Below are 12,616 nucleotides of genomic sequence, written 5' to 3' on the forward strand. Positions count from 1 at the left end.
AGCTGTAAGATGAATAAACCCTTTTCTCCCCAGGTTGCTTTTGGTCAGTGTTTCATAGCAACAGAAACTTTAGCTAAGAAATCATGCTACCAAAATACAGGGCAGCAGTAGTATACACACTGGCTATACAATGAAAATATCCCTATGGTGATGGTACAAACCTCACCTTCCAGCCAGTCCTGGTCCCTGCTCTCTTCATGTTGGGATAACAGCTTATTCCCTAGGAGTGACTGGTTGGTGAATTCTGGAACCCTGGCACAGAACAAACCCAGGATGTTTCCAGGTCAGGACACTTGGTCTTCTACCTGGGCAGTCCTCATGATTGAGCAGCAAATATTTTACAAATGTTTTAGGAAATTTCTCCCCAACCCCCTAAATTAATTTTTTATCTGATACATAAAAACAAAATACATTCATGGGTTATGTGATGTCCTGATGTATATACTGCATTATATTTAAATCCGGTTAAACACACATCCACAAACATTTATCATTTTTTCAATGATAAAAGTAACCAAATTCCTTTCTTCTAGATGTTTGAAATATACAGTGACTTACTCTCTATAGTTACTTTACTATGTGAATATACACCAGAACTTTACTTGTATCTCATGCACTGAGGACCTTTGAAAGATCTACATTAGAAACAAGAAACAATCTAACTTTAAAAAATTTTGTTGGATGTAGTAGCACAGGCCTTTGATCCCAGTACTTGGGAGGCAGAGGAAGGTGGATGGATCTCTGCAATTGAGGCCAGCCTGGTCTACATAGTGAGTTCCAGGACTACTAGTGAGATCTTGTCCAGAAAAATCAAAAAACAAACAAGCAAAAATCAAAATTTAAAGCGACTACTAACCCAATTATTGAACTCAGAAAAAGACTCTATACCAAGGACTAACAATGCTGCCTGGAGGCACAGTGTCCGCCTAGCACACGCCTGGGTTACAGCTCCAACTTTTCCACCTACAAATTTTAAGTCATGCTTGTTAATACTTTACATCTTATAGTCTGTGCTTTCTTAGCTCACAGTTGGTTTGGTAGGCTAGTAATGAGCTATTCATGAGGATGAAGTATGTTTTCTGCTCTTTGTTGGGACAAATTCTGTAGAGCTCAACTTGACTTAGAAGGTGTGATTCTGCTGCCTCAGCTTCTCAGGTGCTAGCATTCTGCATTCATCAACATGGACAGCTCTGTAAGCATTTTAAGGAGTTTTCTAAGTTTTGGGAACACAACACATCCTATAAAAGACAGAATAGTATGCTGTTGTGCCAAAGTAGGGCAGAAAACAACTGTGTTTCTTCCTCAGACAAACAATATTCTGTAATTGGCTAAAGAGATGCCTATCAATTCCGAATCTACTTCCTCTAAGAGGGTGAATTTCATGAAATGTGACTTCTATAATGATAAAGCTGATATCAAGAAAACTAGCTTGGATGCCAGCTGGTGGTGGCGGCTCATGTTTTTAATTCCAACATTTGGGAGGCAGAGGCAGGTAGACCTGAGTTTAATGCCAGCCTGGTCTACATAATGATCTCTAGGACACCCAGAGCTACACGGTGAGTTCCAGGATAGCCAGGGCTAGGGATACACAGATAAATCCTGTCTTGAAAAATTACCAAACCAAACCAAAAACTAGTTTAGAGCTAGGTGTGGTGTTTACAACTTCAATCCTAGCACCAGACAGACAGACAGAAACAGGTAGATCCTGCAGTTAGAGGCCACCTAGAGCTATAACAGTGAGACTCCATCTCACCACCACCCTCCCAAAAGAAGAAAGCAAAAAGAAAAAAAAAAAAAAAAAAAAAAAAAAAAAGTGAATTTGGGCCAGGCATGAGGTGGCACATGTCTTTAATCCCAGCACTTAGGAGACAAAAGTAGGCAAACCTGTGTGTTTGGGATCAACCCGTTTCATCTACACAGTGAAACCCTGTCTCACAAAAAATACATATACACAAATGTGCACACACACCCAACGACGAAGCCCAACAAACCAAAAACAACATCAAAACCTAGTCTGACCCTAATACAGGTCCCTGTCCCCAGCAAATACGGTGAAAGCAGCAGGAGAGAACGGGAAGATGTGAGGGAAGGAAGATTTGGCAGTCCCTGCCCAGGATGGACATGAAAGAAGCTCCAGCTTCAGTTAAGAGGTACAATCAGAGTGGCAGGGACTGTTGGGCAGGGCATGCTGTCCCTGCAAAGATGTTGACAACAGGAGTGACCCGGAAGGCTTGAGCCCTTTTCCAATTGCGCACTGCCATGGTGGAGTGGTAGGAGGAGCACCTCCCACTGACGACAGGGTGAAATGAGGGCCACTCACCTGTGCTTCCCCCAGGTCATTGTTCACAACAGTAAAGTTCAGACCCAGCTCTTCCACATCCTCCTCATAGCTCTTGAGGAAAAGCAGGTTCTTGTAGACTTCGGGGTCCAGTGAGGCCAGATGGTGTATATCCACATCTGCACTAGTTCCCAGTAGCTTGGACAGGAAAAAACCAGCAAAGGGTAGCTCCACCAGCATGTTTTCATACAGAGCCTTCAGACAGACCACAGGGCAGACGGGGATTAACATTCAGTGTTACCCTCATGCTTCTTATAACCAGAACACAGACAGAGTCTTGAGAAGTAGACTCCAGCTCCAAGATAATGAGATAATTTAAGTGAGACCAATGATTTACCATGTGCCAGGCCAGGGCTGAAACCACAGTGCTAATACCAAATGAGACTTGTAAGAGCAAAGTTCTTTATGCCACAATAGATCAGCAAATGTTTTTCATAAAGAGTCAGACACGAGTGTTTTTAGGGGTTGTAGTATGTTAGGCACTAAATGATCACAAACAGGAAACTCAAACACACCAGAGTATGGTCTCATAACTCTACAGATGGATCCTTCAAGTTCCTGGAAGCTCTGGACACCTCTACCATTCATGGTTTCAGCTGCATCCCTCTGTTTCCTGCCTCTGTACCTGCTGTCTTCACTATGTCACATCTTTATCTTTGAAAGACCCTGGTCATTGAATTTTTGAGACCTCTTCTAATTCAGTATGACTTCAAAGTTTAACTTGATGACATTTCCAAATGAGAGCATGTTCACAGGTGCACTAAAACTTTAACACAGCTCTCTGGAGGTTACAGACCTGGTCACATCAGCAAAAGTTGCTCACTCTATTTCTGTAGTTCAGAAGACTGCTGTTTTCCCAGAGGACCTGAGTTCAATTCCCAGCACCCACACCAGATGGCTCACAACTACCTGTAACTCTGGCTTCAGAAGATATAATGTACTCTTCTGGTCTCTGTGAGCTCTTGAATACAAAAGGCATATATACCCAGAGATACACACATATACAAACATATGCCTAAAAAAGAAAAAAGAAGAAATGTATTCACTACACGTCATTCCTACCTTTATCTCTAACATTTCTGTAATTATTTGCACTGCAGTATAATTGATAGACAAACCTTGTATGACTGTTTGATAAATTTCTTACTTGGTTATAACTTCAGGGAGCCCCCTCCATAGATACCCTTAGTCTGCTCTCTCCAACAGTAGGTTTCACCATTCCTAAGACGTCTTAGAAGATAGCACACATCAGGTTTTGGAGATTCTTTCATTTACTGAGGTGTGATACATTTACCTATCTACCTGGTGATGGACATGTGTGATGTTTTCACTTCTGAACTTTCATGAACATATACTAAGGAGCAGAAAGCAGAGCACAGAGGTAGCTAGCACAAGGAAGACGTTGCCCCAAAAGTTCTAAAATGCTAGCACTCTTCCCCTACCAGTGGCAAGTGTGAGGACCCTTGCTGGCCCTCACGCTCTCACCTACCATTTTTCTAATCTTGGCCCTGGTGGTTGGGGCAATGGAACATCTCACTGTACCTGGAAGCTGAACTTCCTGACACCTATTGGATTAATTATTGTTAGTGAGTTACTGTGTAGAGAGTCAGAGATTCCCTAGCAGAGATGGAAAGTAAAATTATGTAAAGATTTCCAACATCAGGTCAGAGATTCATGCCATGAGGTAAATATTCCAATGGCCCACAGTTGTAAAATGCAATACTGGCTCATCAGAAATTGGTGAGATTTAAAAAAAACATTTCTAGAGTCAGGGGCAAGGTAGCTCAGAGGGTGAAAGCTCTTGCTGCCAAGCCTGATTTTTGGGACTGCAAGGTAGAACGAGAAAACTTTACCTTTACCTCCACACGCGTACCATGGTAGATGAACACATACAAAAGCACATAAATAAAATTACAAACAAAACAAAACAAAACAAAAAACCAACCACCCCCATATTCTTAGTGTCTTATCCTGACAGGCAAACTTGGAAGCTGTAACCAATCATTGTCAAGTTTTCTAGTAAACAGCTTGGACGTTGATCTTGAACACTCTTTAAACATAAGCATCACACTGAGCAGGCCATGACCAACTCATTTCTCCAAGACCTAACTTGCTAAGAAACTGACTCTTATGGATTACAGAAACTTGAGTTCCTTCACTAGTGTTTTTCCTATTGAGATATGTCTAACCCAAAGAATGTTCATGGTGAGTCCATGTTCCTTCCCCCCTTCCCAGAGCAGTTGCATGTCCAGGCAATGTCCAAATAAAAAACAATTTCCTCCATGGGCAATTAACTCTCACCAGCAATCCCTTACCCAGCTCTCCTAGGCAAGGGGCCATCGCCAGTCACATCACATACTTCTATGAGACCCAATGGTAAGACATTAAGAGGTAACTCATTCTTCAAACACTCTCAGTTCCGAATATAGTCAAGTTCTCATTCACCTGCTTCATACTGGATCTATGATGTCATTAGTTCTCAAACATATATTGTGAAGCCTAGATACAGAGGGTGCTCAGATACCAGGAGAGGACCACAATTTGAAACTCACCCAGCTCAGAAGGGCACTAGAAAATAGTTGGGAACATCTCCCACAAAGTAAACACTTTATATGTCACTGGTGTTTTGCTTCAGAGGGCAACCACCACACACTCTAAAATGCACCTCTCCAGAGGTTACCTTCTAGGAAGACCTTGTCAAACTTAGCTAGGGAAAATAAGGTGCATGTTCTTGTGATTTATAGCTGATCTGAAGATGAATCATTTCCCAATCAATTTTTAAAAAGCTGACAGTACTGAACATGAGAGAATAGATAATAAAACTACAACTACCCACATAGTAGATAGTATAAACAAGTTGTTCCAAAAAGTCACAGTTCACTCAAGAATGGTTAATACACAGGCAGTGGTGGTACACGCCTTTAATCCCAGCACTTGGGAGGCAGAGGCAGCTGGATCTCTGACAGGCCAGCCTGGTCAGGGCTACACAGAGAAATCCCGTCTCAGAAAAAAGAAAACAACAAAAACAAAAAACCCCAACAAAATCTTTGTCAGTTTAAGGCCAATCTGACGTACCTAGTGAGTTCCAGGACATTCAGAGCTACATAGTGAAACCCTGTCTCAAACAAACAAACAAATAAACAAACACCCCCAACAAAATACAACAACAAAAGACCCCAACCAACAAACAAAAATGGTTAATACTATTAACATGGAGTACTTATAAACACCATTACTTCTAAATGAAAGATGAATTCAAAGCCAAGGAGAGCATTCTGCATAAAGCTGCATGATTGATCCCAGGTGTTGAAAAAAAGCCCTCATTTACACAGTGAACTTTGAAAGTAAGCTGGAGTGTAAATCATTGGATGTTCAATATGGAAGGTCATTGTTTGCCATTTCTGCATTAGTAACAATAAACCAGAGAAATTCGTTAAATATATCAGGGCTACCTGAATTTTAAGCAGAAATCCCACTGTGACTCATAAAATGTAAATGCATAGGTATAATTTTTTACATAAGGCAGGTTTAAACCTTTAGAGCATTTAATATACAAGCACTAATAAATGATAGCACTGAAAACTATGACTGCATCAGCTAAATGGATTATAAATTAAATTTCCATAATGTATGCAACTGAGATACAGATGCAAGCATAAATCAAGGTATTTTTTAAATACAGGTTAGTTATACAACTCTAAAACTGTCTATTTTTTTATGCAAAATAATCCACTTAGCATTTTCCAGCCCATTGCACCACACTTGTTCCTAGAAACATATCAATAACTACCTGTCACAGGAAAAAAAGATAGGTATAAAGAAACCCTGTGCTGTGTTTTCCAGCTATCTGTCCTTTATGAGTGTTTATAGCCAGAAATTGTGCCAAAATGGTTTGAAATGAAAAGGATTAATTATAGTAGAAGCCTTTTAATATAAGTGAGTGCAGTCTCAATGTAATTAATGCAAATTGTGGCTCTATCAGGAGAAAAAATGTGAGCCACAGCCCAGGCCACTTCTGTTTGCTGCCAAATAACTTTGGTAATTTACTACATTAAGAATCAATAAAAAAATAATGCTTTTCAAATGCATCTCTATCAATCTTCAGGTAGTTCTAAAGTGAACATTTATAACTTAATCTAAAAACTATAGGAGATGATGTCTTGTTTTAAAGACATCCTAAACGAGCAAGCAGATAATAATTTTAATTACTTCCAATCATGCTAACCACATAGCTTGAAAAACAAAACAGAGGTCTGAGATAAATATGTATATCCAGGGTAACACATTAGAACTGAGCTTCAGATGTAGGAACTGGACTGGCCCATGAGGATCTGGAGCCATAAGCTTCTACTCTACAGGACACATACCTCATCTTTGATATAGAGGCCCAAGTAGAACCAATAGTACCATCCACTTAAAACATTTAGTTGCCAACTATTGTCAGGCAACATTTTACAGACAGGGCTATTTTCATGAGTTTGTTTGTAAAACCACTTGTCCTTTCTTGACCCTTTTAGGTTACCATCAAGACTCATTTAAGCCAGCAGTGGTGGCATACGCCTTCGATCCCAGCTCTCAGGAGGCAGAGGCAGGTAAATCTCTGTTGTCCAAGGCATCTGGTCTACAGAGAGAAATATAGGACAGCCAAGGATACACAAAGAAACCTGATCTCAAACAACAACAACAAGACTCATTTAATTAAAATCTTTGGTTTTCAGTCACAGCCAACTCCAGTAGTATTTAGGCCCAAACAGTTACCTGACACTAAATTAGAGCTGGGGTCGGGCCTCCAACCATGCCTAATCCACCAGATGCAGAGTCCTGTTTTGTTGCCTGTAGGTGTGTTAGTGTCAGTGAGTGTGCAATTGCTCACTAGTGACTCAGTGGATGTATAACCAAAGAAGAAACTGAACACAACCTGGCTGTTCTGTTACTTAAAGAGGAACAGCCTGGGGGTGTCTGAGTGTGTGTCTCAAACTGTTACTGGTATTCTTATAGGTACAACTGCTTTAAGTTTTGATTAAATCAATTGATTTGCTTTTTTAAAAAATTTAACCCATTCAGTTTTGAGTCTGTGAGAGTGAGTTTTGTGTGAGTTCAGTGCCCTTGCAGGCCTGAAGAGGGCACAAACCCTCCTACCCCAATAGCTACAGGTGCTGGTCAGCTACCTGATATGTGTGCTGGTAACTCCTGTATGCTCTTAACCACTGCACTGCCTCTTCAGGCCTCTTTTTTTTTTTTTTTCTTTCTTTCTTTCGCGGACTGTTCTGGTTTCATATCTAAGATTTAGGGGTCACTGGGGACTTCTTAGCAGTGCTGGTCTTCTTAGCAGTGAACAGCTTGGGCTACACTGTGATGTGCCTGCCAAAAAGATACCTAGTGCCAGAGCTGAGACAGTAACTTTGGCACCAATACTTCCAGAGCACACATTCTCCTTGTAATGTCTATACTGGGCCAGGCCCATGACATCTTGTGCCCTGTTTAATTCAGTATTTTTCACTCCTGGGCTCAGCAGGAAGAGTGAATGCCATGCAAGCCTGAGAACCTGAGATCCATTTCTAAAACCCATAGTGGAAAGAACTGACTTTCACAGTTGACCTCTGACCTGCAAAAGTACATTGTGGCACATGCCCACTTTCATATCATGTACATAATAACAAGGATGATAAAATTAAAAAGCAAAAGCTTTTTATTCCAACAGTCTTATGACAACTTTTGGTGACTTCAGAGATCCAGATGGCCATGATCTAACATTCTAGCTATTCAGTTCTTGCCACCTTCACTAGCTCACCATGACACCTGGTCTTTAAGTCTATTCCACGGTGTACCAACTCTATCTACCCAGAGCCTCTTCACCCTCTGGGTTTGACAGCCTATGTAATCCCTGTCCAACTCCCTATGTTACCCTGACTCCAGTCCTTTTCTCCTTTTCACTTGTCTTTCCCTTTTGATCACAGACTGATCTCCCTCCCTCCCTCTCTGGTGCTCTTAGGGGTCAGAAGAAGGAGATCCAAAACAACTGGAGTTAGGATAGTTGTGAGCCACCATGTAGGTCCTCTGTAAGAACAGTATATGCTCTTAACTATTGAACCATCTCTCCAGCTTCCTGTTTCCTCTCTAAACAGATTTTAGGATGGGATCCTGTAATCACTGTCTGTGCTTTTAATTTGTTTGTACCCAGTTCATTTCTTTTTTCTTAAGTTTCTTAATATAAGGTCTCATATGGACCAGGCTGCCTTGAATTCCTGCTCAAGTGCTTGGGTTATAGGTGATGCCACATCTGGCCCAGCTCATCTTTTCTTGCCTCTCTCTAGTAAGTGGACACTTTGGCTAACTCTAATTCAGACATTGGTCAACTGACAACACATGTTTCTCTGGGGAGTTACTCTCATGATCATCCCAGAAAAGGTTGTGAGGACTGGCAGAATGCAGACTATAGCTGGCTAGTTAGCTAGCCCAAGGGACACATAGTTTTCTATCAATTCTCAGGCAAAGCTGCTATTCCTGAGTGATCCTTGGAGAACATCAACCTTCTTCCCACAGAGGCTCTATTCACCCATCTCAGTACCCTTTGAAGCATACCTCCCATGTCTTATTGAGGTCTTTCTGCTTGTGTATGTGAACACACTCTGGGAGAAACACTGAGAATCATTAGCAGCCTGACTGCCCTTCTGTCTTCTTCCCATCACAGACCTCCAGTCACGCTCTCAAATACCACTTAGCTCTACCTGAACTAAATACACTCCAATGGCATCCTGTGGAGAACACACTTTCCTCAAAGCATCAGGTCTGTGCTTCAGGTAAAGGGTGAGCGCAGCAGTTTGCTTGTCTATTGCTAATGAAAATGTCTTTCATCCTTCTTTTCCTTCAAGACAGTTCTTATGAGGTTTCTGAGACTGCACTCTCCTTGCTCTCTCTTTCCTTTGTGGAATTCTGCTGCTCCATGGAACTTGGCTCCCAAGCTCCATCCTCTATATACATCCCCTCCAGCCTGCAGCTCAGTTCACACCTTGTTCTTGAATACAGTGTTTGCCTAAAGTACGTAGGCATGTCTCAGGTATCTAAACTGAATAACTGGTCATCCTTACCCAACCTTCCCTAGCTTCCTTCTGTTCTCAGAGTAAACTAGGCAGTCCCCTCCTACCCTCTTCTTTTCACCCCTGACTCATCAACAATGCCCTTGCTCACAACTCCTTTTCAGCTCTTCACTACCAGGGCTGAGGTTCTACTGTTACCAATTTCTATCAAGGTTTCCTATTTGAGTGCTTTCTCTACCTACTTGTAACATCAAAGTTAAAGACTTTTCAGGTCATGCAATCAAGACCAGGAATTCCTTACTTGGTCTAATTCACATCAGAGATTGGGCTCATTTACTACTTATCACTGCCTTTCCAAACTGATCTTGTTTAAGAACAAAACACATGTGCATCTAGTCATATTCATGAAGTTGTTGTTCTTGTTTTTCAGACAGAATCTCACTATTTAGTCCTGGCTGTTCTGGAACTTGCTTATGTAGATTAGACTAGCCTTAATCTCACAGAGATTCTCCTGCCTCTGCCTCCCCAGTTAAAGCTGTGCATAACCATGTCTGGCACCATTACTAAATTAAAGTGAATTTGTGTAAAAGGCTCTGTCTCAGTTGTAGAAAGCCTGTGCTATTGCCAAGACCTAAGGAAAACAAGAACCTTGGTCTGATGGCAATGGGTGAGGCAGGGGAACCATATACTAAGCTTAGGGCTCAAAGATGACTGACTGCAGAGGAGAGGAGCTGTGTCATGTGAAGGATGAGGCAAACAAAGGTCCTAATGCTCACCTCAAGCTTTACAGATTTAAACCTTGGAACCCAGACAGCATTTTCTAAAGGGACACTAATGACAATATAAGAATAAATTCTTTCAGCTTCCAGAAAGGTCAAGATCAACTGCTAACTGTCAACATCACACTTTATGATACATTAACTGCATACTTACTCTACTGAAATACACAATTATAAAGCATGCTGAAGTTATACAATCTGCTAATTAAAATTTTCAAATATATGACCATGGTATTACCAAATAATCTGATTTACAGGCATTCTGTTCCAATTAAATCAATATTCTGAATCAAGGGGAAAAATTTTCAAGTAGAATTCAAATACGATAAAGGATTTGTTCCAATAAATATTCTGAACTTAATTGGCTTAAATGGACTAAGGTGCTTCTGTCTGTAAAAAAGTCCAACATGACATGACCACATCCCAGGCTGTTTACTTATCCCTGTCTAGAGCCTGATTTACAGGCAACAAAGTGCAGCCATGACCCACAGCCCTGGCAGGAACCATCTGCTAATGGAACTTTTAACTGAGAAGTGACCAGTGACGGGAGGTAATTCTTCCTGTGCAAAGCTGCTCTGAAGACCTTTGTGCACTTTATCACAGTAAACAATCACTAACATATGCATTAAGAAAATTTAAATATATTATGACCCAATAAATACCATAATCAATCAATAGATAGTTTTCTTCTCTTACAGATTTAATGTTCAGGTGCACACTATTAGTGCTGTATGGGTGCATTCATTTGGATGCAGACATGCTGATGCAAACTTAACCTCTTACAATCAGATGATAAACAAATATTTCAGAAACCCCTTAGGAATTCCCATGCAGAAAACTCTGTGGAACTAAATCAATCACTATTCTCAAGGAGCTAGTTTTAAAAATAATTAAATTAATTCACATCTATTTTTATTCTGTAGTATGGGGGTTAAAAAGTGTGTACAACTACTCTATCACGGAGCTACTTGCCCAGTCTTTGCTTTTTGAGTCAAGGTCTTGTTCAGGTTGGCCTTGAACTCACAATCTTCTTGCTTTAGCCTCCTAGGTGCTGAAATTAAAGCATGTGCCATCACACTTTAAGATGAATGGGGTTCACAGTGTGATCATTTCTACACATGCACGCAGTGCTCACTGATCAAACCCAGCCTTCCTTATCTACTCTTTTCTTCTCAATTCCTATTTATCATTATTCTACATTTAGGACAAACCAAATTTAGCTTTCACAAAAGTTTCACCAAAGTGTGGTACTTGCCTTTCTGTGTCTGAACTACTTCACTCAATACAATGTTGTTGAGTCCCATTTTTTTCCCCCTTCTGAGACAGAATTTCTTTTTGTAGCCCTGGCTGTCCTGGAACTTGCTCTGTAGATCTGGTGGGCCTTGAACTCACAAATGGGTGCCTCTGCCTCCCAAATGTTGGAATTAAAGGAGTTCCATTTATTTTGCTGCAAATGGCAAGACTTTATTCTTTATAGCTGAATATTATTCCATCATGTACATTTACTACTACAATTTCTTTATCTGTTCCACTGTTGAGCACCTAGGTAAATTTCACACCTTAGCTATTATGATTAGTGTAGCAATTGAATATGGGCAACGAGGAGCTGACATGCTGACTTCATTTTCAGGGAACATAGTAGGCATTATAAGAATGAGCTTCCAGACTGGAGATCTCTATTTGCTCTTTGAGGAATTACGCTAGAGTCTATATATACATACTCACTAACTGTGCATCAAAATTCTTTTCCTCCTTTTCTCATAAGCATTTCACCCACCCATAGCCCAGGCTAGTATAGAACTTAAAATAATCATCATGCAGTCTGAATATTAAGATTATAGGCATGAGCCACCATGCCTGCCTATGTCTTTCAATAGTAGCTATTCTAATTGGAAAGGATGGTATCTCAAAACAAAACAAAACAAAAAACCTTTTTTTTAAATTTGCATCTGACAGCTAAAGATACTAAGTTTTACACCCCCCATTACATTTATTTATTTAAGGAAGAGGCATACACCATGGCATGCATACAAAAGCTAGGGGACAATTTGTGGGAGTTGGTTTTTTTTTACCACTCTGAATACAGAGATCAAACTCAGGTCATCAGGCTTGGTAATAAGTGTCATTAGTGGGTATGTTGTGTGTACACTACAATGCTACTTTATATTACCAAATATGCTACATCTTTCTTCTATATTTTAAAACCATAACTCAGGCTGGGTACGGTAGCTCATGCATGTAATCCCAGCACTCAGGAGGTAAAAGCAGATGGATCTCTGTGACTTTGAGGCCAAGCCTGATCTACATAGTGAGCTCCAGGACACCAGGACTATACAGAGAGACCCTGTCTCCAAAAAAGGAAAATCCTTGGGGGCATAATTGAAATTGAAAGTAGGCCAGGAGAAGAAGGGAGGGCAGATGAGCCACCTTTTCCCTCTGCTATGTTGAAACTTCAGCTGCAC

At 40.7% G+C, this 12,616-nt stretch overlaps 1 protein-coding gene across 2 annotated transcripts in view; it reads right to left on the minus strand.

The window, feature by feature from the left end:
- Positions 1 to 12,616, minus strand: part of Ube3c (ubiquitin protein ligase E3C) — a 91,936-nt gene that overhangs the window by 15,333 nt on the left and 63,987 nt on the right. For both annotated transcript variants that reach the window (XM_051203087.1, XM_051203086.1), the window contains exon 19: positions 2,321 to 2,533. In XM_051203087.1, coding sequence (XP_051059044.1) covers positions 2,321 to 2,533 — 213 coding nt within the window. The remainder of the gene's footprint in view (positions 1 to 2,320; positions 2,534 to 12,616) is intronic.

Source organism: Phodopus roborovskii, unplaced genomic scaffold (assembly GCF_943737965.1).
Source record: "Phodopus roborovskii unplaced genomic scaffold, PHOROB, whole genome shotgun sequence".
Lineage (NCBI taxonomy): Eukaryota > Metazoa > Chordata > Mammalia > Rodentia > Cricetidae > Phodopus > Phodopus roborovskii.